Raw genomic sequence first — 26,108 nt, 5'->3', positions numbered from 1 at the left:
CACTGTCTTTATACCCACTAAAGCCAAGATGGTCAGCCAAGTTTGTTGAAATAGAACTGTAATGATAAAATACTCCCACCATCCACAATCAGCAACTAACAGTAATGGTCAGTGAATCCCTTCCTTTGCTCTAAGAGGTACATTTACTATAAGAGGGTCAAGAACATTTAAGAGTCCACAGTACAGTAGGTGAACTATCACCATGTAAACTTCTCTGGATGATGTCCCAATGTTTTTATTTAATGCTATTTGAACAAGAAGCAAGCCAGAAAGCAGAATGGCTCAGTAGCTCTTCTAATACTCCGTTTTTCTTGTTGAGATTCTTCCCAGTGCCATCTGCCAAGCCAATTAGATCGGTGGCAGCAGAACACTGTAGCACTAAAAAATGACAAGCCACGCAACGCGTGCCGGTGGCAAACTGCTAACTGAAGACAGCGAGTTGAGACTGAAGGCTTCAAGCCTCCGTTCTGTCGTGTGGTGAGCAGTTCAAGTAATAGAGATTTCCAAGTAACAGCTGAAAATGCAAGAGTTGAACCAAAAATAAGAAAAAAAAAAGCCAAAAAGCCTATAATATGAAAATGGAAAGTACAAGAAATGTATCCCAGAAAAAAAAAAAGTGTACGGAAATAGTGCAAGACTTACCATCAAACACAGAAGACCTCGAGTCTGGGAGAAATAGATGCTATTTCCCTCCACTTAACACATCAGAAACAAGTATGTGCAAAATTGTCCAACTTAGGAGAAAAGAGCAGGTGATGCAGAATCCAGAGGCAGACTGCCATCGTGCCCCCTCTGCTTTTGCTTGAAATGGCCATTTTAGGCGAGGTCTTCCATGCTGAGGAGCAGCTGGCAGTGGCCACACGTTCACGCCGCGCCGCGCGCAGCCCCCCTGCCCCTTCTCCTGCCGCGCTCCCCGGCCGCGCAGCAGCATCGGGGCAGGCGCTCCAGAGCTCCCAACCTGCAAATCCCACACATAAAACCCACGGAGAGGACGTCTCCTTCCTACCCGCAAGTCCAGGGCCACAGAAGCGTCAACTTCAGCTGAGAGTTATGTGCAAAATGAGTAAGAATTTAAAAAACGAAAAAAAAAGGCGCCAACTGGAAAATGTAAATACTTAGAGCTGCTATTTTGTTAACTCTGAAAATTGCAGTATCCTCTCTTTTGATAAGCTCACCCTCACAAAGGATGCTCAGTTCTACTGATTACAAGCTGGCAAAAATTGGTCACAATTCTTGACTGACTTCTGAAATGTCCAAGAGAGATTTTGACTCCGTTGTCTTTAACTTTGACATAGATTAAAGAGAAGAGACAAGCCGGAGACTACCTGGATGCCTTCTTCCTCCCTTCCCCCCCTCTGCAAAAAAACAGACGAACTTGTTAATTGAAGAGCAAGGTGAATGATAATTTTAGCAATGTTTACTGATTTAAAGATACTGCAATTTTTAATACATTTTTTTCAATGATTTCTTTTAAACGCTTTGCAGCAGATTGGCTTTGCAGCACAGTAATTCATACACTATACTGTACAAAATCACCAGCAAGACTGGAATGATGTATTCATAGAAGGCACCATCATGCTTATTACATTACCAGAGAACTCACATACAGTCAAGACAATTTTCACTGTACAATGCTTACTTGGGAAGGGGAGAGGGGAAGGAGTGTGGTGAGCAGCCATCCCTGTACTCAAGAGGGGCAGATAGAAAAACCTGACGTGAGCTATCAAACTTGGTTTAGTATTCAGGAGTACGACTTTGAAACTCTGGGTTGTTTCATTTACAACTAAATGGATTCCTCGTGGAAAATACTTGTAGTCTTATTAAGGTTTGCGTGTGCACATATGTTGGTCACAGCAAGCAGATCAGATGCCCGCATCATTTCACAAGCTATTCTGTCAGAGGAAGAGGATGAACGGTTTTTTTCCTCCGATGCCTCCTGCAGATGTCAATATAAATGAGTTCAGAGTACCCATTAGTGCATTTTGATGAGTGCGTAAACACAAGTTTGTTTGGAGCCAAGTGTTCTAAAAAGGAAAAAAAAGGCAAGCTTCTCCAATTGCACAAATCGCACTATTTGTGTTTCCAACAGTAATAGGCAGAAACCGTAACACCTACACAAAATGTGCAGCAGAGCGTTTTTGACTGAAAGGACCTCAATTCTATTGGGCATGTCCTTTAGTTCACTTTTGTTGCAGATAGTTTAAATGGTCATTTTTTTTTTCAGTCCTCAATTCTCCAAGTCTACATTTATAAATTAACAGCGTGACTCCTGTTGTGAAACTGGGGAAAGAACGTCCACCTCAACTTAAACCGGAAACCAAAGGATGCTTTCACATCAAAGAAACGATCAGAAGGGCTGTGTCACATTCCAAAGCCAAAAAAAAAAAAAAATTAACAAGAATGCAAACACGATGGATAATGTACCACTGCCCAGCCTGTCTGCCCGCAGTGGCGACGTCAGCGACGCTGTCCCGTGAAGCGGCCTTCCATCTGCCCGGCTCCGCGGCCGGAGCCCAGTTTCTGTGCCATGCCGCCCCGCGGCGGGGGTCCTCTTCCGTCGCGGTCCCGCATCATGCCACCACCCACTATTCCGCGGGGCCCCCCGGGGCCGCGCTCGCTGCGCCGGAGATCCCTGCGGTCATCGCCGCCGCCGCCGCGCGTCTCTCTCTCACGGGCGGCTCTTGTCTTTTTCTCCTCCACGTTCAAGCGCACCTCACCCCGGAACATAATGGGCTTATGGGGAAAAGTTTTCAAGGCACAGGTTAGTCATCGTTTCACAGAGGCATTCACACAAGGCATATGAAAACACTGCATTCACTGCTCTCCTCTGCCTACCTTTACTTACGTGCAAAGGAGAAACGTGAAGTGTTAACAGTTCCCCAAGACACACAACTTGAGCCTTAGATTTCTACAGAAAATTGAACTTTTTTAAAAAAAATTCATCTGGCATGCAAGGATTAAAAAACTGTTTCTTAAATAAGAGCAAGGATTTGTTTGGGTCTTTTCATTTCAAGACTACAATTCCTGCCTGATGGAAAAATAATTCAAGAATTGCTCCATCAGGCCTGTCTTCCGTATGCTACCAATAAATATTGTCCTTTTCCTGCTCCAGTTCCTCAGCTGCCAAAAACCACGCTCCTCTTCTGAACCCCAGGACACACAAGTTAGTGATCTATGTAATGCCCTTCAAATGCTTAGGTCCTGAGTCTTCAGCTTACAAGGATGTGCAGTAGGAGGGTTCAGCTGCACACAGAGTCTGTGTGCTGAGGTATAAAACCTCAGGTCAGTATGTCACTGCTTGAGGAGCCCTAGCACAGCTGATGTAAGTCAGAAAGTCCTCTTGACAGACCAACTGTGCCAAAACTGTGTTTTTCTAACATCTGTTCATGATGAGAGAGCAAGCAGGAGATGAATGAATGGCAAAACCCAGAGCAGCAGGAATGAGGAGAGCCCCCCTATTTGTCTTTTAGGGTGTTCTCTCCATCTTTCAACAGCTACCCAGTGCTCATACTTACTTTTGCAACTAGAATTCTCTGGACTGGCTCCGAGTCATCAAATACCACAAAGCCGAAGTTAGGCAGTTTTCCTCCCACTCCTTTAGTATTTATGCGAAGTTCTACCACATTTCCAAAGCCTGGAAGGCACAAGCAAGGAACCAAGTTATTAAAACCAACACTTGCAGCTCTAGGGCCTCTCTATTTCTTCACAGAAAGCATCTGTCACGTTACAGCATGCAAAAGCTCCCCCATGCATTCCCGGGTGAATGGTATGTGGCTTGTCAACACAGAAAACACTTCTGTTCTTCTTGGTCTCTGCAGCTGAAATTATTACTTACTCATGAAGAACTCTTTCAGTTCACTCTCATCGATATCATGTGGCAAGTTCCCAACGAAGAGCTGATGGCTGTCTGGATAGCGAATTATTCGGCGGTTATCTGACTCATTCTGCTCCATATCCCCTCTCCCTGCCATCAACAGAAAAAAGGAGGCAGCACCATCAAAGTTAGAACTTGTGTGCAGACTTGGACAAATACATCTGAGAAGAGCAAAGCCTTCTGTACTCCCAGGTCTTGGGCTTCTGTTTAATACACGCAATAGGAAAGGGAGGATACGATCTTCCTCTCTGTGTAGTTCTGACAATTTGGCCACCTATGAGCACCTCTCTGTTGCTATTGCTCTGTAATAACAACACAAAGTTATGTTCTCTTTTCATCTAGTTTTCCTAGTTAGGTTAAACCAATGTCTGTTAACTAATACATCTGCTGTACTGGGTAAGCTCATGTGAGAGGATCCTATCACACCTTCCGACAGTTTACATTAAAAATTGCGTTTAGGAAGCCAGAAGACTTTTTCCAAGGGGTAAAGGGGGAAATCCCACTACAGTCATCATAATTCATACGGAAATGCAGCTTGCTACCTATTAAAATGTTATTTTCAAAAAAAAAATCTGGATTTAAGTCACCTCTCAGCTAATTCCTTAATACAACAACATCATCTTTATTTTGAACCCACATTAAAACCAATTTTTGACAGTCACTTCTTCTGGCTTTCATCTTCCACCATTTTGTCCCAAGTAGAAGTGAAGTTTCTAATATTCTCGCCAGCTTAGTGAAAACAGAACTACTGGTGAATTGGTCACATCTTACCACACGTTGCCTAACCAGCATATCTCATCCTCACCCTACTTGCAATAAATAACTTAGCAACAGGCAGTGTAAAGACCTGTAGCCCTCTGGTGCCTCGTTACCTACCTTGCACGGTGAGCACAGCCACTCTCACCTCTCCTGTGCTTTAAGTACCTCGGGGTAGGTACGCACCCTACAAGTCCCCTCCTTCCCCATGGGTCAGTTTGCAAAAAGCTTGCTAGATTGTTTCAAAAGGTTCATTAAGCAGATAACAGATTTTAAGCTTCTTTCTTGGCACCTTAAATCCTTCCGGTGCTGTCTAACAGTCAGGAAATGCTTGCGGTGATGAAAATCAAAGCAAAAAGCACTTAAAAAACCCGGTCTGGGCCAGAAAGCTTGGGGGACACTCACTGAGGCCTCTCATTAGAAGCAATTTTAATTGGCCAGAGTCGATGGAGAGGCTGACAGTAGCTGTGATGTAACCACACCTGCAGGCAGCGCTTTGAGAGCTCTTGCAAGTTCATGCTACTACTTGGTGTTACTCACAAATACTATCCCTTAAAACTCCAGCCTCTTTCCACAGCAGACAACGAACCCATCAGCATCTTTGGATTCAGGGCTTTTGACCAGATCGCTTTGTTTCCAACACTGCACAGAGGTTCCCCTCATAACCACACAGGAGCAATGAACACAGATCTGAAGACTTTCATTTCTCCACATCACTTCTGACAAGTGCAAAGTAACCTGCAGCTTTTCTATTGAGCCCATTCCATGGATTTGGATACGCTGTATGAGTAACATAAGTAAAATCATTGACTGACTGATGTGGAGCTGGCACAGTAGAAGAGTTTTCACCCGAAACATAGAGCACTACAGGCCATAATGACAGGCACGTAAGAGCTCTTGTTCTCAAGATTCAGCAAAAGGTAGGGGACGTTCAAAAAACAAGAGTTTTCAAAATTAGCTTTTCCAAACTGCATCAAGACACCTGAAAGGTCTTCAAGCATATAAGGAAGTGTCCTGACTATTAATAAACAACTCAACTGAACAGAAACTTGGAAATAACATCTCATCTATGCAACAACTCATCTTAGTGTGGGGACTCCAAGCTGTATTTCGCCATTTGTAGTTGAAGACAGCAGGAACTGCCTTCAGCAGCCAAGCACAGTTCACAGTTACAGGCAAGACCATTCAAGGAGACCCATCTCTCTAACTAGCCCCAAGCAGGAGCATGAACCAATTCATATTACCTGGTCTAGGTCCTCGGGGTGGAAAACCTGGTCTTTCCCTTGGACGCTGTTCACGTACACGAGGAGGTTGAGACTGAGCTTCAGGTTTCGTTTCAACTCTTGGCTGAAACAGGAGGAAAATACCCATTATTAAACACCATGTATTAAAGAAAAAACCCAGTTAAAAATCAAAAAACAAAAAACACACAAGACAGGTAAGTGGCATGCACGAGACGAACGCAGGAAGATATGCATCCATGTCATGTGTTTAGAAATATGTTTTTTTCACCTCTATAAATTCCTCTGTACCAATCCAGGACTGCAGTATTCAATTTTGTCTACTAAGAGGTGCAAAGCAAACAACTCTGAATCAGAACATTTCCCCAAAAGCATGGCTAAAAGAAACTTTCTGTGTTTGACCAGGCATTGAGAACCCCAACGTCCCATAATTCAAGAATCTCTTGTTCTGGCTAAAACCCCATGTAGATCAAATAAAACTTCCTCTTGCCAAGCTCAAAGTTCAAGGATTATCAGGTAGTCCAAGATAAACATGAAGAAATGGAGAAATCGTATTTCCTATCCGAGCTGCTGAAGGATTCTTTACCTAGGATGCTGTAGAACTTTAATGCAACTACTGAAAAGCAAGAGGAAAACAAAACAAAGCCTTCAGAAACAAATTTCTGATATATATAAAAAAAAAAGCTAACTGAAACAACAATTTTTCTACAGACTGTCTCCTGAGATTCTTCCTTAGCTTTCATTATGTTGAGGTTATGATACACAGGACAACACGACAACCTTGAAAGTCTCAAGAACAAGAACATCTTAATTATCTTAAGCCAAACCTTTGCATGCAAAAAAAAAAAAAAAAAAAGGTAATTTAATTTGAAGAAGAAACAGACAGAACTTTCCAAACTATTTCCAAGCTGCTTGTTGAATACTGAAGCAATTTACAACATTTTTGAAATTCATTTTTTGTACAACAGTCCAGAAGCTGCCCCGTACTTGGTTCTTATCTCAGAAAGCTGAAATTATTCATAGAAGCCTAAAGATGAACACTAGCTTCCAAGTTAAGATCACATCAGACTGCTGCTGAAAATGAGTTTATGTCAAGTGTTCTCCCTTATTTTCCTTTGGGAACTCAAGGCAAACAACGGTTTGCAACTGGAGAACTCCTAACAGGAAAAAAGACATGGAAAAAAAACAAGTATTTTACACCAAATAAATATCTCGGTTCTCTATTGCTCATCTCTGTGCAGCTAGGCACTATCTTGTCCTAAACATTTCTATGATCAGTATCTCAACTCCAAGAATTAGCTGGAAAAATCTTAATACCTCCTTCTGGCTCATGTATGATCACCAGCGTCTTTTATTCACACATATGCACTGCATTAAAAATTACACCTTTGAAGAGAAGCTCAAACATTTTGATCCTTCATTACTTAGGCTCTTCCTGCTCTCAGGATTAAATACTCTTTCCTTACCCCAACAATAGCCAAAATTCACTAAGTTACCAATGTCTGTCCTCTAGATCTTGTACAACAGAAAACTGCTTTGTCTTTCACTGGACTTCTCATCTGACACGTAAATACTTTCGCTCTGCCTAACCAAAAGCACCTAATCCCACTAGCTGCTTTCTAATCACTACTATCCCCCTTCACAGAGAAAAACTGCCTCAGTGCTCTCTGGTGCTGCTTGAAGCTGTGGACACTTCTGCAAAACTGTGCTCTGCCAAAGTACTGCAATTATTAGCAGCACCACAAGATTCCTGCAAAGAGCTGCCAGTTACAACCCAAGCAACAGCTAATTGCAACTTTTATTTCACAGAATAAGGATTTCCACAAGGAGTTTGTGCCACAAACCTTAACCTACTGAAGCCTTCTTAATGCCAGAAAAGATTATATTGTCTCTTCTCTCTCCTACAGCTCTTAACGAGAAGGAAATGGGCCTCTTTCTGCTACTACCGTGAATGACAGCAAAAATAGTCAGCCACAAGCCTTTACTCACTTTGGAAGAGAATACCCCCTTAAACAGCAGAGGATGGGGCACGAAGACAAGACCAGAGGTGGCTCCCAAGTCTCATGCAAGTCTGTTTGAAAACCCTTCAAGGTTTAAGAGCTTCTCCACAGAGAGATGCCTGCCACAAAGAAAACACATGCATACCAAAAACCAAGCACACCGCACCACAGACAACAAACTGCATCCCCCTGCTCAGCTGAACTCCAGCAGTCAGGTCAGGTGCATACGTCAGGGGGCTGCTATACTGCCCCCCAGGTAGGGAGTCACATACGACCTCTCTAAAGGGTCCTCATCAATCGCTTCCACAAGGCACCATTATTTACAGCAGCTACTAAGACAAAAGCATTAAGCAGCCTAAATCAAGAGCATATGACCAGCTTTCAGATCCCTCTCTTCAGTTAAGCCTTGGTACCTAAAATTTGAGTCAACCTTAAAATGCCTCAGACTTCCAGGACTGTCAGGTTTAACGCACAGATCCTTTCACAGAGAAAAAAATATCTATTTAAAGTCTGAAGAGATTTTAGGTGGGGAGGTGAATGACGCCTGTATAAACACCAACCTTATCTTGCATCACCATTTCCAAGCCCAAGGAAAGGTCAAGGACTACTGTGCCTGCCGCCCCAGGTTAAGTACTGTCTTAATGCCAGTAGAAGTCAGAATGGCTTTTCCCTTACAGTAAAGAACAAAATATGGAGCTAAGGAGTGCAGGGCAAGTCTCTGCACCAGCTCTCTGAGACAACTCACATGTATCAGCTATCCCGAGGTTAAAAAATAAGTCTATTCTTTGCTGTAAAGAGAAGATCCAGCTTATCACTGCAAGCTGCTATCACTCAGTGTCAACTTCTAATCATCCACAAAGAGAAGAACAGCAAGGATTACCTGAGCAAGGAATGCCAACCTGTTTGACTCCACAGCTGTCAACAGATAGGAACTGAATGGGTTTGTATCTGAGACACTTCCTACGAAGCCCTCGGGGGCATTCTGAGTTATTCTATGGAGGACTCCTTTAAATTTGTTAAAAATTGGGACAAAAAAGTGGAATTATACAAGGAGAGGGCTAAGAAAACCAGTTTGTTGACTGTTTTATAACATTGCAGACACTGGTTGGAACAGCATCTCCTACCCACTCACTGGTGCAATTGACTCTCCCTGTTTCCACGTACAGCATCAGATGTTAATGGAAGCAAGAGAATGGGAATAAACTGCTGCTGCTTTGTAAACCCAGTAGAAATAGTCTGGGTGCCTTTTTCAACAGCTTTCTGCACACCACGTCTGAGAAGCATCCAAGAGGAACAATTGAGAACAGACTAGCCTGGCTCCAAAGAGTTGAGAGAGGTAAAATCCTGCCTGTTTCCACTCTTGCTCAAAAACTTCCATGCAAAATTAGTTGAACATGAAGTCACAGCAAACATAATCTAAAAGGCGGAAAGCACAAACAAGCCGCAGAGGCAACACAGAGGAGGTTCAACTGGACAGCTGGAAACTCTTATTCTGTTCTCTGATCCAGATCATTCTTAATGATTCTTCAAGGACAAATCCATTCTCTCTTCTGCAACTGAAACTGCACTGAAAAAAACTATTTTGGTTTTGTTTAAGGAAAATCTATTCTGCCCTAAAAAAGAATCTTTTTTTTACTGCTCAAATACCACCTGAATGCTCAAAGCCCTTTTGAAGCTGATGAAAACAGACAGGCTTCCCAACTCATTACATAGCCATTATCTGATTTTCACAACCACCTTGTCGGACAAAAAGCAATAATCATACAAGGCAGATTTTCTTTCTTTTCTTTTTTTTTCTTTTTTTTTTTTTTTTAAGAAACATGCTTTTGGCTGAAGAGCAATCTAAGGCTGATTCCTCTATGCCAGTAAAAAATGGAGAAAAAATCACTGCAAAAACAACAGCTGCAATAACACAGCTGCTCTACCAAAAGTTGCAGTTTTTTTAAAAGGTTGGACCTGAGTTACACAATATATGTGCTTGTGAAATACAACATCAGTAAAACCTTTTTTTTTTTTTTAAAAAAAAAAAAAAAAACTTCAAGGGCTTTTTGCTTACATGGAGGCAGCTAAATTGAGAGTCTCAGATCATCTTAAGCCAACTTGGCATGTGTAAGACATAAGCTATCACCCGGTCAAACTTTCTTTCCTCCTTTCCCTCCTCCCACAATAAACTTAGGAATGGGAAGACAGCATTGTCCTGGCAAGGAAATGTGAATCCTTCCATTCCTCACACAGTCATAAGTTGGTACAGGGTTCTGTATAAATGGATAATGGAGTCCAAAGGTTTTTTGTAAGGGGATAAGGCTTGCAAGGCCAAACTTCAAAATGGTGCAACCTTTTTTTATTGCTGGGGGCACTTCTGCCAATGAAATACCCCTTTCGCACACACATTAGAAAACTGTTATTTTGGGGGGGTTCTTGCCTTTTTTTTTTCAGATCAAACCATAACCCAGTAAGATAGGTCAAAAAAAGCTTCTGATTTCCTGATTGCATATGAACAGATTTTAACTTTACCACCACCCAGTTACACGTGTTAAGTGTATATGCCTTCAGTTGCGACAAGAAGGTGAGTGCATTAACATTTAAGACACAATTAATTTGTGAAATTTAAGTCATACAATTTGATCCGTTAATTAAAAAAAAAAAAACAAAAAACTGAAGCAGTTTGCAGAAGTAATGAGACAATCCAAGGTGTTCACAGATGGGTTACCTGTGAGACGGGTGCTTTAACATGGGGTGGAATTCCAGAGGAAGAAACAGTACCACTAGGAGGCAGGTTTTTACTGGTCACTGAAGCCCAAGAGAAAGCCTGCAGGAAATGCAACAAACCTAGGCGACTAATCATGGCAAACCACTGACATTCCTACAGGGAAACTCATCTGCTCACAATATACTTTTGGTTCACATCTAGCTGTTACATCATTGTAGTGCTAGCATTACATCCAAGACACAGAAGGTTTTGCAGTTCTAAGCAGCTGTGGACTCCAGCAGTATAGATGAAGCATGTATCACTCACTAGCACTATTTGAGTGAGCTCAGTTCCCTCAGCATTCGGAGATCACTGCTTTCCACGATGTAACGAAACCTAGGACTGAAAACCCTGTGCTATTAAGTGTCTTCTGCAGAAAGAAAGAAAGTGGATGCCAGAAGTTAGAACTTAACATGGAAAAGAGAAAAAGGATTGGCAAAATAGGGGAGACCGACACTGGAGCTAGCAAGCGACTGCTCCAGTTTTCATCGACTCCTCCCATCTCTTTCACGCTACCTAGGTGTGACCCTATCAGAGGACTCACGGTGTGTGCATGATGTTTTGCAAGATGTGACATTCTGCCTCTAAGGGGGACAGGCAAAGCCCTCATACTCATTTTAAAGCTGTACTGATGGTAACTTCGCAAGTGTCAACATATTATTAAGTCTTTTTTTTTTTTTCTTTTTTTTTCCTTCCTTTTCTTTTTCCCCATGAAAGAATAGTGGTTCTCATTTTTGAGGGCTTTTTTGTTGGTGTTTTTTTTTTTTAGACACATCTCAACTCCACATTTAAAAAGGTTTACACATGCATAAAACCACACACAAACACTTTACGAGCAGAACATTATATTTTCAATAGGTGACTTGAGGAACATTTTAAAATAACATTATTTCCTTTTTGGCTAAATATTTTTTTTTTAACAAAAATAATGTTAAAAGTTAAAGTCAAGCTGTTCATACAGCATGACAATGAAAACAGATATGAGTTTGGCCACTCAAAAAGGCTAATTTAAAAATCAAATGTTTTGATTTACTATTTTTACCTAGAAGCACAGATATGATTTTTAACTAACCTTTGGTGGTTCTTGTGGTAGTGAAACTGGTTCTACAGGAGGTGGAGATGGAGACTTCTCTTCTAGTTCTTCGAGGGTCTTTTCTTCTACTTCTGCTTTCAGCTCCTCAGTTTTTGTTTCAGATTCCAGTTCTGGCTCAGGTTCATGAGATGGTTCTTCTAGTGGCTCCTCTATCCCATTACTACAATAATCAGAAGCATTTTATGCAGCTAGTCCACTTCTTACTATTTCCTGACATTTTAATAATGATACTACAGTAAAGATTGTTATTAAAGTGTATTATCCTGTGGTCAAGTTGCTACAGTGTGTAGCAACATACATATATGTTCTCATGAGAATTGAAGCTGTACCACTCTGGTTGCATACAAAGAAAACAAACTGTATTTCTACTACAACGAAGACAAGTTTTGCAATTCCCTGCAGAGAATGCCAATACCACAGCAAGCATTTAAACCCTTTAAGGAATAGATGCTACACTCGAGCAGCAACTCGAATTTCTAGAAGACAACTAGCACAGACCAAAAGACACACATAAATTGAAGCCACACATAAATTGAAGCTGATTCAACTGCTTCCTTACCAAACTGCCACAGCAGTGCATGACCAAAGGAATTAACAGCTTTTGTTTATTGAAAGTTACATGCAAGTCATTTTCCATTCTGTGTGTATTTCATGTAAGGGCTCTGGAGTTCTTTATCTTTCAATTCCAGCCACCCAAAAAGTTTATCAAATTCTAAATAGCTATATCTACACTACTCCTGTCACAGGTACTCCTGTCGCTGTACTTGCCTAAATAACCAATGCTGAATCCCACATTTTCATGTTCTTTCTAGGGAGCATCAAGCATCAAAACCTTCCTGCATGACCCTGAGCAAGTCAGTGCCAGAATTCCAGCAGACTCCTCCCTTCCTTTAGAGATCTCAATAAATTCATTATTATTATCAGTAAGCTCTGGCACTTAAAAGGCATTCTGGCATTCGAAAAAGTGTAATTTCTTATAAAATATATTTTTCTTATAAAGAAGCTTTTTTCTTTCATGTAGTTTAGTTTTTAAGACACTCACGGCACAAACCTATTCTTCCAATACAGCTGTAGAACAGCTTCTCCAAAATTAGTCTTTCTGTTTCAGATGCTCCCCAAATCTAAAGAGTAGCATATCGCTGACCGCCCCTTTGTAAAACCATCTGTTCAATATGAATTACAATATACCAACTCAGTATAATTTTATAAAATAGAGACTACTGTAAGTGTATACATAAACGCATTTTCTACCTTCTCACTTCATACTTGAAAGATGTAAGAACATCTTCCACTTTCTCTCTTCATTCAAGAATCCATGTTTAGAATAACACAAGGCAGCACAACATAAATCCACAACAAATTTAGTATAGTTTCCTAAATCCATTAAATCACCTCCAGATTGACCAAAAGCCAAAATGATTCTGGTTTTCTTTAAAAAACCAACTTCATTTAATAAAATGAATTTCTTACGTTACAGGGTGATTTTCGTAGTAAGCACCGCTCGCATTTTCTTGCACAGGTTCAGGTGAGGGCTGCCTTTCTTCCTGCTCCTCTTCCACTTCTTCTTCAGATTCTGACACAACAGAAAAAAATTCCTGAGTATCTCTGCAAATGCACACAAGCCCCACTTAAAATGGAAGCACATTCAACTGGCAGCAATATAAGCAAGCACTACAACTAGGGAAAAGACTCTTCTGCTCTTTCAGGAGGCTTTGTTTCTTATCATTTTCATGAAGGGAGAAAATGGAGTTGTACTGTTGTTGGAAAGCTCTGCAAGAAAGGTTTGGGGATTTTTTTAAGCATCAGATGCTTTCCATATGTTGGCAGTAGTAAAGAAAGTTTAAATCCCCTGCTCATAAATCACAGTACCTAAAACTAAGAAGGTTAACCTCAAATGCAGGGAGAATGATGGCTCGAGATACTTTGTTCCACAAATAAAATGATGGAAATTCCAGCAGTAACCCATGAACACACGTTCTATCTTTACTCTTCTTTGATTTGCTTTGGCTCAATGAACAGGAAAAAAAAAAAAGCCTGAGAACAAATCCGAGTTCAGCTTGTGAACAGAAATGAACCACTGGGGGTGGTGATGATATGAAAGCAAATTACATCTTATATCCAAAAAAGCCAGTTAGATTTTATTCAAATCACTTCACTTACAAATCCTGCTGACAAGAGAAATGAACTCTACCTAAAGAAACTCAACTGCAGAAAAAGTGCAACTGCTCACTTTGCTGCCCTTTGTTATCAGGCGAAACCAGTTTAGTCTTTTAGAGAACAAGACGCTACAACAAGTGGTCTGGACCAGCAGATAGTCACAACAACATAACCTAGACTCTCTCTCCAAGCTTTCAGATTACTACACTTCATGATAACACAGTATAGTTTTTACCTTTCCAAATCCTCTAGACTCTTGCAGAAAAACTATGCCTATGGTGAAGGAACAAATACAAGGCAAGCTCTAATAATGAATTGTGGCAGAAGCACAATTCTTCTCACCTTCATCAAGCTCTCCTTCTGAATCTCCAAATACTTCATCTTCATATCTGAAGATATCATTATGGACATAGAATTTGTTTGGTACGGATCCCTGTAAAAGAGGAACATACACATTTTTTTCATGATATATGTTGTAGTATTATATATTAGCAGTTATCAATATGGACAGGTTAGAGCTATAAACCTTGGACACCTAAATTTTGGAATAGCACTACTTCTTAATATCCTTTTTCAAGTGGTATATGGTCTTTAAGGAAGCAATTGAACAGCCACTTCAATCCAGGAGAAAGATGAAAAATTTCTAGCACAGTAATACAGCTTTTGCTAAAGCATGGTAATCATAAGGTCTAACTAAACATTAAGTCCTATTAGTTTCATCAAGCTGCCCGTGAATCTTTTCTAATGAAAAAAATAATAAAAAACACAGTGAGTGTTCACAGGATGGCTGTACACTCATACTACTCCCTGAAGAAAAACAAAGAAGATATTCAATAAAGCTCTAATGCATTAATAATGAACAACCCAATAGTTTTTAATGAAATGAGGGAAGATATAGTAAGAATAGAAGAAACCCTTTACCATAACATGGCTCCACTCTTGCCAAGAACTGAATTTGCAAAGTGACTTGCACTGCATTAACCAATACATGTATTTGTTGGCAGATTGAAGAAAGGATAGAATATTAGAGTACTCATTTACAGAGCTGGCCGTGCAGACAGCTCCTAAACCCAGGTTCCCATTTGCTTTGGACACCTCAAGTCTAAGAAAATGTAACAACCTGAGACAGATGCAATACGCTCATTCTTTTGCATGCATGAACTATGGCACATACAATCATAGCCTTCTGGTCAACGGCTAAAGGCCAGGGAGTATCTTGCAGCCCAGACGGATCAGAGCTACAGGCCAGGCTTCCATCCTCACTCCTTGCAGTCAAACACCCCCTTAGATACACTTACTTCTGGAGCAAGTACGAAAGTCTGCATGAACTTCCTCATGGGCTGCCCGTTGTTGGACAGCTCTCCCATCACCTGCACAACCACCCCATCGCTCAAAGTAGCGTGCGCATCCACATGACGAATCTTGGTGTGACATTCACTGAACTGTAAGGACATCACTTTTTTGTGTATCTCCTAGAAATGAAGAATTACATTTTAGCTACATTGAATTCTGTACAGAGCTTTCAAACTTTTCAAAACCTGAGCCTGAACTATTGCAAAAAAACACTCTGCTCAAGCTTAGAAAGCAAACACAGGAACGAAATCTTGTCTTCCACCTAGAATCTGGGCTAAAATAATTCTTCTGCACTTTTAAAGTACTTATAAGGGGAGTCAAATACATTACCACTTGCTATCCAATATTCCAGCTGCACTACTATGTATTTTAAGACTTTTAAGGGGCTTGCTGAAGAGAGGGAGGATTCATCTCTGTTTATGTATATACATAAAGAATATATTTAAAAGTATACATACACACACACACACACACATATATATAAAGGCCAAGAGTTCTGAAGTAACACCGCTTCTTCAAAAGTTATTTTAAAAGATAAATTCTCCTAATATCAAATTCTTCTGTGGGTGGAAGTCTAACATGCATAACTCAATACAAGCCTCAGTGACCACAGTGCCTTCCCAAAAAATCATTTCTAACTGAAATCAGATCCATCAAGATGCCAGTTTAACAAATGCTTTGCTTCCTGCCCTAGAGGTACGTTCTACGCTCCAGATGCATAATGACACATACAATAACTTCTGAACATGACTGAAGACTACACCACTAATTTTGATACTCACAGCTTGACCATACACAGCTTCTTGTGGTTTTCCACTGGCATCCAGTCCTCCATGGACATAGGAAGAGTTCCTGCCATAAAACCTGCAAAAGTAGAGAGATGTGAAGTTTATAGCCTTGAAAAAAAAAATCAAGCAAAACCATACCCAACAAGGGCTTTAGCCCAAAGCTGTCAAGCCCTTAAAAGCAAAATCTTTTTGCTTTTAAGAAGAAACAAAAGAAGAAACAAACACCCATCTTCCACATCTGACTCTCAGGAGGAACAAACAGCCAGCTATGCAACAGCAGTAACGAAAGAGTGAGTCTAAAACCGGCTAGAATAAGTTCCCCATATCTAGCTCAAGAATCAGTTATGATCTTGACAGCTTGTTCAAAGAAACCAGATCAAAACAGCCCATAGGACAGCTCTGTATTGAAGATGTTCTTGTTAGTGACACTTGTGCAACATTTCAAGTGAATGCAGTTGACCACTGTTAGGCAGTCCTATCATTTCCCATGGTTATGCTGTCCTTAAGAGTTCTGAGTGGGAGAGCAAGCTAACACTTTTAGGAAACAAGCTGCCCAAAGTCATTCCTCAAGTACAGGTTATCAGCTGTGTTAGAAGAGCTTGCCTGACAATTGTCAACCCAGATTTCCCCAACTGAAGCAGGGCCAACCTGGAAAGCAGTTAATCAGTCATCAACAGCATCCCTCCCTTCATTTCCCTAAAAATATGCTTGAAAACAAACAAAAAGCATCTAATACTTTTGATCAAGAGTCTGTACTGAAAACTCGCTTCCCCCAGTAAGGAATACTCTATGGATACTTCCCACTACCACTCAACACAGCAAGCATAGAGCATAATTTTGTAAAATACATTTCACAGTTGTTCCAAACAAGCTGGAGACTTAGATGTGTGTGGGTAGCATCTAGGATCTCTTTAAAGGCACCAAAATTGTCTTCAACATGGTAAATGCCTTCACAGTTACCTTTTTTAACATGTGTGTTTCTGTGATATACCACTGGGTATCTCTCCAACCTGGAAAAATCAGCCTGCATCCCACAGGTACCAGAAACACTAGTTCTTTAATGCATCCATGGTGCATGTTAATATTGATGAAATGGGGAAGTAATACTGCAACACTAAGGGAAGGAGGGTGGAAAACAAACTTGGCATAGCTAGCTGCCCTTCACTGACTCAAGCAGCCAGGTAGGAAATATATATTAATAGCATTCTGCTTTTTAAACAAAACAAAACATATCTTGCCAAGGTTACAATTGCTGTTACTACAGGTAAACACTCTTTCTTAAGCAAAATCAAAGACTACTTGCAACACCCAGCAGAAGGTATGGGTAATGTACCCTGACATTCAGTTTGACTGCAGACAAAACTATTTGTTGTTTAACTAAAACCAATACCATTCGTTTTTCTGTGCCTCAATGCTACAGATGAAGAGAGGCATGCTTCAAAAGCTCAATCTGCAAGCAAGCTGTTTTGAGAGCTCTAGCTTGTTATCAATCAAACAGTCCAATTTTTCACCCTTAGCCTTGTGCCAAGGCCTGGGAAAGAGCAACTCACATAAGTAATTGCTTCTTTGAACATTGGCAAAGCTATGTCCATCTTCACTTATATTAAGTTTGTGCTCCTCTGAGGTCCAAATGTGGAAATGCAAAATCTTAAGTGATAAGCTGTAGCCAATCAAAATCAAAAAAGGAACGCTTTTGGAATACAACTTAAATCATAGCTGCAGATGAATAAGACCACTTCATTTTCCACCTACCTCATCCAATTCTTGACATTTCTACTGAAATATCCAACTGTGATTTGGATAAAACATTTCAGAGGCAATGCAAAATATGGTATCCTGAAACAGTCGGCATGCTTGCCTTAGGTTCTACATGTGATTCCTCTGCAACTGTATTCTGTTCTAAATCTATTTTGAACACTATTTCTGTCAATGTTACTATTTTATGACCTGAAAAACAGTTCACTTTTCTGCACAGGAAATAACTTCATAGCATGCAATACATCCCAAAGATATGATCAGACTCATTTCTAGAACTTAACTCATTTTCAGTAAGTTGAAATAGCCTCCTAAAGCACAAAGTTGGTCACAACATTATTCTGACACACTCAAAAGTTAAGTTTATCTAATTTTTGGTGATCAGGAAGCACTTTTTTCAAGAATATAAGTCACTTTTGCATGAAAACATTACCTGTGCAAGAAATCAGGAGCTTTATTTAGCAGAGTGTAGTACTGCCTCACAAACTCCCGCCCTACAAGCAGGGGACTTGGCTTCTCCATCACCATTTCTTTGGTACACAGTGTCAAATGCTGTAATTAAAAATATTTACATTAGTTAAAAGACAAATCTATATATTCAATATATTCTATACATTCCTCATAAAGGGAAGAACATAACAATTCTACAATTTAAAGAATTATAGTAACAGGAATTGTACAGGCACAGAACTACACCAACAAGGCACGCGAATTCTCCTCCCACTTTGAGTAACTAATTCTTGTTAAACTTCCTGCAGAACAGGTACTTTCTTTGCAAATAATATTGTTAAAATGTATAGAACAATTTACTTAACCTTTTAGTTATGAACTGATGAACACTTAAAATCCAAGTTAAACACTATTACAAAATAAAGAGGAATACACTTGATTAAGTAGAAAGCCAGTTACCTTCACTTATCTTAATGCAGATCTGCTTCAAAAGGGTAACATCTAAATACCCACTGCTGACTCAAGGTCAACTTTTCCACCAAGGCCTCCAAAGTTGTCTTCGGCAAAGCTGCTTCTTACCTGGCTGGTTCCCAGACTTTACTGTTTCAAGGAGTTATTCCATGCAGATGCAGAATTTGGCAATTGGCCTTTACTGAACTTCACGATCTTCCTGTCAGTCCATTTTCCCAGCCTATTCCTCTGAGTATGGACCATTCTCCTGGCAGCCAGTTGCCAGCTGGAATTCATACCACTGACCAGACACCGATCACAAACTTCTGTGCTCACCTCATGGGCAATCTACTCCATTTGGCTACAAGGGTAACACCGAAAACTATTTCCAAGGCCTTACTAAAATCAACAAAAAGCCTGTCTGTTGCTCTATCCTCACCCCCTGAGCCATTCATCTTATTACAGAAGGCAAACCAGTTCATCAAACATAACCTGCCCTCAGTAAATCCATGCAGGCTGTTCCCAGACCCTTTCCTGTCCTTCACTGTTTGAGCTTGGACAGGGACTCCCTGTTCAGTCATAACAGTCTTCTGCAGCACTTGTTTGACTTTCTGCATCTCTAAACTGCAGCTGTGCTTTGAAAACATTGCCTTCAAAGATCAACCAGCTTTTTGGGGCCAGTGGTCTACAGAAGACTTTTTCTGCTTTCTCTGCTTCAAAAAATTAACCTAGAGGCAAAGCAGCAGGAGATCAGCTCAAAAATAGAAATTTCAGGCTTAAAGATAACCCTAAAATATGCTATGTTTTCTTATCAAAACAACCTCTACGAAGCAATCCAAGCTAAAGGGCAATATCAAGGATGGCTCCCAATTACAGATAGCCAGAAGGAAGAGCACATAAAGCAAAATTTAGAGGTTTACTTCAGCTCAACAGAAACCTGTAGTCAAATTAAAAGATACAAACAGCATTACCTACACGTCAGATCCTGCATCAACAAGAAACTCCCAAGACAAAAAGAGAGAGGAAGAGAGAGAGCGGAAGAGAGAGAGCGGAGATTTGGGAAGCTTCCTAACAGGACTCACAGTCCTGCAAAGGCATGTGTGTGAGAGTTGCACTTAGATAGCAATTCCAGAAGGAAGAGGACCTCTGTTTCTACAGATTATTCATTTTTGTTCCTCCCTCTCACAGCAGGTGATGAACACAAAGTTGATGATACAGTAATCACTCTAAGTACTTGTGCAAACACACAAGGACAGAGCTTCTTAACAAAAGACGTTTTTTGCAGAACTTACTGAAAAGCAGATCAGAGCCAGCACACGTTCTTATGAATACAGCATTAAGCAAAGTACATATGTTAACAAATTGCTGGCATACCACAAAGAACACTGAAAATGCCTTTGGGTACAAAACATAACAATCGGTGACAAGTCATTACACTGCATCAGATCTGTATCACATTAGATCTTTTCTTCATTGGACACTGTTGTTTCAACTAAAGCCTCTGAAACATTTCAGAAAATTTGAGAAAGGCAAGTATGGGATAATCACACACAGCAAATTTCTTTCCTAACCACTTGAAACACCAGTTGGCTTTCATGCTAAAACAGATGAACATAGTCCTGCCTCTGCCCATATTTCAAGGGACAGCACTATTGATTTACATCACAGAACTGCACTATTTTACAGGATGCCTCTGTACAATTCTTCAGCTCTCAGTATTATTTCCTGCCTCATCATCTCTTCAGAGATCTGCATAAAAGCAGCAGCAGCCTAATGATCTGCTTAGGTCTCCAAGTCATTCAAAGGCAATAAAATAAAAATGTAGATACTCCTTTATATTAGCATGGGTGCTGTGAAATCGGGTTTTAGAACGATTTTTAAAATTCCATGTGTCCCAATTAGTAATGCATCTCCTTATTTCACTTCCTTGTTTTGGAAGTGAACACACAACTGATATTAAAATTTAAATCCACAGCATCTCATCAGGAGTTTAAGTATGCCAAACTTAAGAAGAATCCTATCTCCATGATTTGTCAGACAGCAAATGCAAGCCCCATAAATATATGCATTTCTTCAAAGATATTTTTCAAGTTTTCATAGCTGCACACTCAAGAATCAAGGAAAAACAGATAAGAAAGAAGAAGTTGAGCACTTTTCTCACCTGAATAAATGAACCACACTATCAGATCAACCTGAGCCACTGGGAAAGTGACTTAATGAGACCTTATTGCTCAAGGCACTAGAGCACACTCAGGAATTGAATTTGGGAGGGCAAACACTAAGGAAGAAAAATTAACTTCTAGTTTCTTTACAGTGCAACAATCGTGTTGAAGAACATCCCCCTCCTGAATCACATACACTAATAAAAGCCCTCAGTCAACACGAGCGCTCGTGCACTTGTTCCTTGGGGCACAGGTAATTCTGCCCGCATCAAGCTGATGTACTGCTTAATCTGTGCAATTCCACTCTCCTCTTCCTGCTGATCCATGTGCATCCAGGAAGGCAGATTGCATTGGCACTGCATTCCCAAGGAAAACTGGCAGCTGCTCAGCATTTTCCATAATAGCCTAACAAGCTTGAAGACCCAAGGAGAAGTGTAAATGGTGTCTTTTCCAGACAAGGTTCAGCTAAGGGACAACCAAGCGACTGGACTCTCAGACTTAAGGATCATGCACCAGTGTGTTACTCTCTGTAACTTCAATTTGCACTACTTGAATTTGTAACAATTTAAGAAAAACCTAAGCCTTCAGGCAGGACAGGACAAGCCTGTCACACCTCAAACCACCAAACTCCTATCTTGAAAAACTTGAGTTTCATTTCCCTGCTCACTCCTTTCCAAAACACCAAAACAAAGAAAAAGTTACCGCAGGAAGGAGACTCCTATTTTTTTTGGTTGGTTTTTTTTTTTTTTTTTTTTTTTTGCAGGCAAAGATAAGCAAATGAACAAAAGCAGACAGCATATTTTCTTCCAAGGAGCAACACCAAGTGCAACAGCAGAGCTGTACTGAAAGAACAGCAACAGTAAATTAACTTAGTGACAACATGAGAATTACACTCTGCTCGATTCCTACGAACTTTTGTTCAGCTCTGCAAACAACATCTTTCAATGGCTTGGAATAATAAACGCCAGCCGTGACAAATAAAGGAAGAAGTCAGCCCCTGCAAGTAAATGAAACTGTAAAAACTAAGAGAAGCAGACACAGCTGATGTTGGGAGAATTGTCCTGGAGCACTCTGGAATTAACAGCAGCAACAGTTTCTCAAGTCCATGCTGAATTAATTGCGTGAATCTCTCCAGCTTGTAGTCATCTTTACAAATAAAAGTTCTGGTTTATTCAACTGTGTTTGTCACTTTCTCAGAGAAAAGAGCAACTAACAGGCATTCTCCATGGAAACAGGAAGGCAGGGGAACCTGGTCTGATAAGAAGTAACTGAGGGCCACTAAATGCTAAGTGTCAGCTAGTCAGAATGTTCACAGGCACATATTTTCCTTGATAACCAGTACTAACACTAGAGAAAACTGCTTTCCAAAACATATCTAGGCTATTATTTCCCTGAACCTGTAGAAACAAATGTGTGACCAGACACCTGCGAAAAGGCTTTGAAGAGCAAGTTATCCAAGATGGGGGGTGATGGGGGATATCCAAGGAGAGCTACATGTTCAAACTTGGGTACAAGGTAATCAATTCTGGCACAAACGATTAGTTCAAGTCTACTTCTACAGTGTTACAAAATAGATCTAAACTGTCCAAGTGTCTCACCAGCTCTAGCTCAAAAAAAAAAAAAAATCCACAGCTTTAAAATACTCAGCAATATTCTGAACGTGGCTCAAGAAAGCATAATCTGAACTGAAAGTTAATCTCTATCAAGGCATGGAATATAACAAATGTTAAGAGTCTGGGAGGAAGATACAAACTTTAGAATCTGTTTTGTTAAGAAACTATTACACAGATTTTTTTTTTATTGACATGCAAGTTTCATCCTTTGAATTCAAAAGCTACAACAATTCTTCCATGACTAAAGCCACAGGGACATTAAGGTCTAAGCTACAGGGACACTGAGCCACAGGGACTACCTCAGTGCAGTCATTCCAGGTTGCAACTTGCATCCTAGTCAATTGCTAGTTCTGACAATATCATTCTAACTGAAAATAAAATTCGGCAAAGTACTCCCGAAGATCAGAAGGATGCTGCCCATAGACCAGACAGATGCTGCTCATATAGTAATCACACAAAGAAAAACACTGAAGGGACACTGTGTTGATTCCCGTATCACAGGAGCCTAGAGGAAGTAAAAAGAAAGCAAGGAGGGAGCAGCTTTTCCCAGCTTGGACAGATTTCTCCTGACTGCAGATAATCAAAGGTAAGTCTGGGGTTGGCAAAAGGTCAAGAACCAACAATACTTTTGAACGGCATTTCCCACTGATTCTAGATAGAAAAAAAAATGCTTCAAGGGTGTGCTTGCTAATGTGATCCATAACAGTAACTTTGAGTTCACAATACCATACCATATTCTCTCAGCAACCACATGTCAAGTAAAGCTTAAAAAGCTAAGCTGCCACTGACAGCCTGACTGGCACAAGCCGGGAATCTGTAACTAAGACAGCCCTGCAAAGTCTGGTTTACATCCCACAGTAATGCAAAATGTGCGATGGCTAAAATGAGGGAAAAAAAAAAAGGCAAAAAAAAAAGCAATTGCAAGTCCCAATCGACTGAACCTATCTCTTCTTTTTCATGACATGTAAGGTAAGTGATCAGACCATCCTCCATCAAGAACACATGCTAGAAAAGCAGCATTATTAAAATCTAAGTGAATCCCTTGACTTTAGGAACTACTTTGTCTAATCCTGTAAAATCTGAATTGGCTGAGCCCCAGGCCACAACACACAGTTATTTCTAATCAAGCTGTTGCATTTTTGGCTGTTTTTGAGAGAAGCTGAAGGCACCGTATACTGCAAGCACATGACTAGTACAGGGGACCATCTTGTGCGCGGTCAAGCTGCATCATCCAACAGAGCTAACACCCACCTGAATAACAATGGCCAGCACCACAGTCTATGGAAGCTACTGCATCCATCTCCCTGGCTGCTACCAACCAAGCAAAGCCAGGATCAGTGGCTTTCTTCTGATATTTCATCAGAGAGATATACATTAACCTCATATGTTAAGTCTTTTTACATGCTCCTTGGACTGGAATGAAATTCTTCATTTGTTTGATCCTCCCAAAAGAAATGACATTACTCAGTGTCACAATTGCTACAAAAAAAAAAAAGAGAAGTCCAAAACTACATGTTAAGATGCTTGTTTGTTCAGCATATTTTCAGTATTGCAAGTCACCCTTTCAATGGGACAATAGATGTATAATTTGAAATCTCAATTCCATACAGACAAACATTTCGTCTGTAAGGACACCAGTGGATGAGTGCATTGAAACGTCAGCTCTTTCTGCTTCCTCTCTCCAGTAAGTTAGCCATCACAGAAGATATTTTAATCTACCCACAAAAAAAATTAATGTGATACAGACCATAACTCCATACATGAGCCCACATTTGCCAATCAGAACACTGTAAGAACACCTAAAGGATTACACTTCTTAATCCCAAATTTAAGAGATTTCAGAAGAAGCTCAGGAGAAGGATGTTTCTTAAAGAATGAAAAAGCCTTCCGGAGGCAGGCACTGCCTGCAGGCATACTTACATTCACAATGAAAACAGAATGCCTTGCTAATCACAAATTAACTGCAGAAGCAAAGGCGGTACCGGTTTGTCAGTAACACCTTCTTGGCTGAGAAAGGAAGTTGACAAACCCTTTAACTACTCACCAAGCCATGTTAAGACAACTAGGCTACTTCCAGGGATTGCTTGATAGCACTTCATTTTAGGTCGGCTACATACAGCTGAGCAGGATAGTGCGGCCTGCACTGCAGAGTTTCTGCTAAATTGGTCACTGACCTTACTCTGCTAGCGCTCCCTAATTAAATCTGACAATAAAAGAAAAAAAAAGAAAAAAAAAAAAAAAGAGATACCTCGGGTAGCAGTGAAGCTTTATTAAGCTTAAGTACAGGAAGCGGTCTGCTTGCACAAGCACTGAGCTAAGCACAGAATAATTTACCTTGATCTCAGGATCTGAAAATCGGCTTTAGCATCTTTACACCTCCTGTTGTAATAAAGCAGCACACTTTTACATGGAGTTTGAAATGCCTAGGATATATTGAGAGAAATGGAAAGCTACAGTCAAAAACCTCGCAAGGCTGCAGTCAATCTGTCTAGCTTTAGACAGAGCTATAACCTCATCTTTTCTCAACCCATAGGCCCTTCTTTCTGTCCTGCAGCAGTGCTTGGCACAGTGCTCAACATCCTGAGTGTTACTCAGCTAACGAGGTAAGTTAAAATGCTCATGGTAGAAGATGCTCCCATGCACCCACTCTGGAACCACAATGACCTTTACCTCACCCGTCCAGGATTAAGGGGAGCAAACGCCAGAGGAGACCATCTTCAGCTCACATGTGAAATAAGAGAAGCTCACCAAAGGGCTGCCAGGCTATCCAGATCTGCAGAATGAGAGATGCTTGCAACTTCAGCCATGTTACAGGGGAGAATGAGAAGCTCGGGTTGTCACTGGCGCAAGAAGGGGAAGCAAAGGGCAAGACCCACAGAGTTGGCAAGACTCAGGCTGGTGATGCTATCCCAGAACCAAGGCCTAACATGAGAGCGTTACCGCAGCACAGCGGGGCCGCGGGAGCCGCCTCCTCCGCGCGCCGAGGTGCAGAGCCCTGCCGGGAAGCAGCGCGGCCCCGGCGCGGGGCGAGGACGGCAGAGAGCAGCACTGCAGCACGCACGGAGCCACGCACGGCTCGGGCCGAGGGGGGCGAGGCGGAGGAGGGAGCGCCGCGAGACGCCGCCAAGGTGACGGCGAACAAAAGCCGCCGCCGCCACCAGCCGCCGCACCGGGGCGACGAGGCGGCCCAGGAGCCGCCGGCCGGGCCCGGAGCCGGGGCCGCGCCGGGGCAGGACGGGCCCCGCACGGCAAAGCCGATCCCGCCGCGCCGCCGATGCCCCCTTCCCGCCCCGCCCCACGCGCGCCGCGACCGTTAAACGGCCGCGTGTCCCTCGCCTTCCGCCCAATCCCAACGGCCGCGGGGCCTACCGCCGCGCGCGCCTCACTCACCTGGGGAAAAAAAGTCCCGGCGCGCGGGGCGGGCGCGTGTCCCCGCCGGGAGCTGACGGGCGTGGGGCGCGGCGGGCGGCTCCCGCGGCGGGGGCGGACGGGCCGAGCGGGGCGCGGCGGCGGCGGCGGCGGCGGTGTCACGGCCGGGCGGGGGAGGGGCGGCGGGGGCTCCCGTGCGCGCGTGCCTGTGCGTGCGTGCGCGCGCGTGCGCGAAAGGAGGGAGGGGGCAACGAAGCCGGGATGGGGTGGGGGAACGAGGGGAACGAGCGCGCATGCG

General features: G+C 41.7%; 1 protein-coding gene across 2 annotated transcripts; it reads right to left on the bottom strand.

Moving 5' to 3' along the window:
* Nucleotides 1-1,402: 1,402 nt before the first annotated feature.
* Nucleotides 1,403-25,133, bottom strand: G3BP2 (G3BP stress granule assembly factor 2). Of its 2 annotated transcripts, XM_010223542.2 has the most exons (12): nucleotides 25,112-25,132; nucleotides 18,200-18,318; nucleotides 16,006-16,087; nucleotides 15,169-15,342; nucleotides 14,213-14,303; nucleotides 13,184-13,286; nucleotides 11,693-11,873; nucleotides 10,582-10,680; nucleotides 5,875-5,977; nucleotides 3,836-3,964; nucleotides 3,516-3,634; nucleotides 1,403-2,733 (listed from the first exon to the last, which is right to left on the bottom strand). In XM_010223542.2, exons 2-12 carry the CDS (start codon nucleotides 18,292-18,294, stop codon nucleotides 2,458-2,460), a joined length of 1,452 nt encoding a protein of 483 aa, XP_010221844.1. In that variant the 5' UTR covers nucleotides 18,295-18,318; nucleotides 25,112-25,132; the 3' UTR covers nucleotides 1,403-2,457. The 2 variants fall into 2 exon arrangements, with proteins under 2 accessions (XP_010221844.1, XP_088378087.1); XM_088521961.1 differs by lacking the exon at nucleotides 10,582-10,680 and having other exon boundaries at nucleotides 25,112-25,133.
* Between the last annotated feature and the right edge of the window lie 975 nt (nucleotides 25,134-26,108).

Source organism: Tinamus guttatus, unplaced genomic scaffold, assembly GCF_059628265.1.
Source record: "Tinamus guttatus ecotype Peru unplaced genomic scaffold, ASM5962826v1 Tinamus_guttatus_pri_ptg000140l, whole genome shotgun sequence".
NCBI classification, from domain to species: Eukaryota; Metazoa; Chordata; class Aves; order Tinamiformes; family Tinamidae; genus Tinamus; species Tinamus guttatus.
This window is presented reverse-complemented; position numbering and strand designations above follow the sequence as displayed.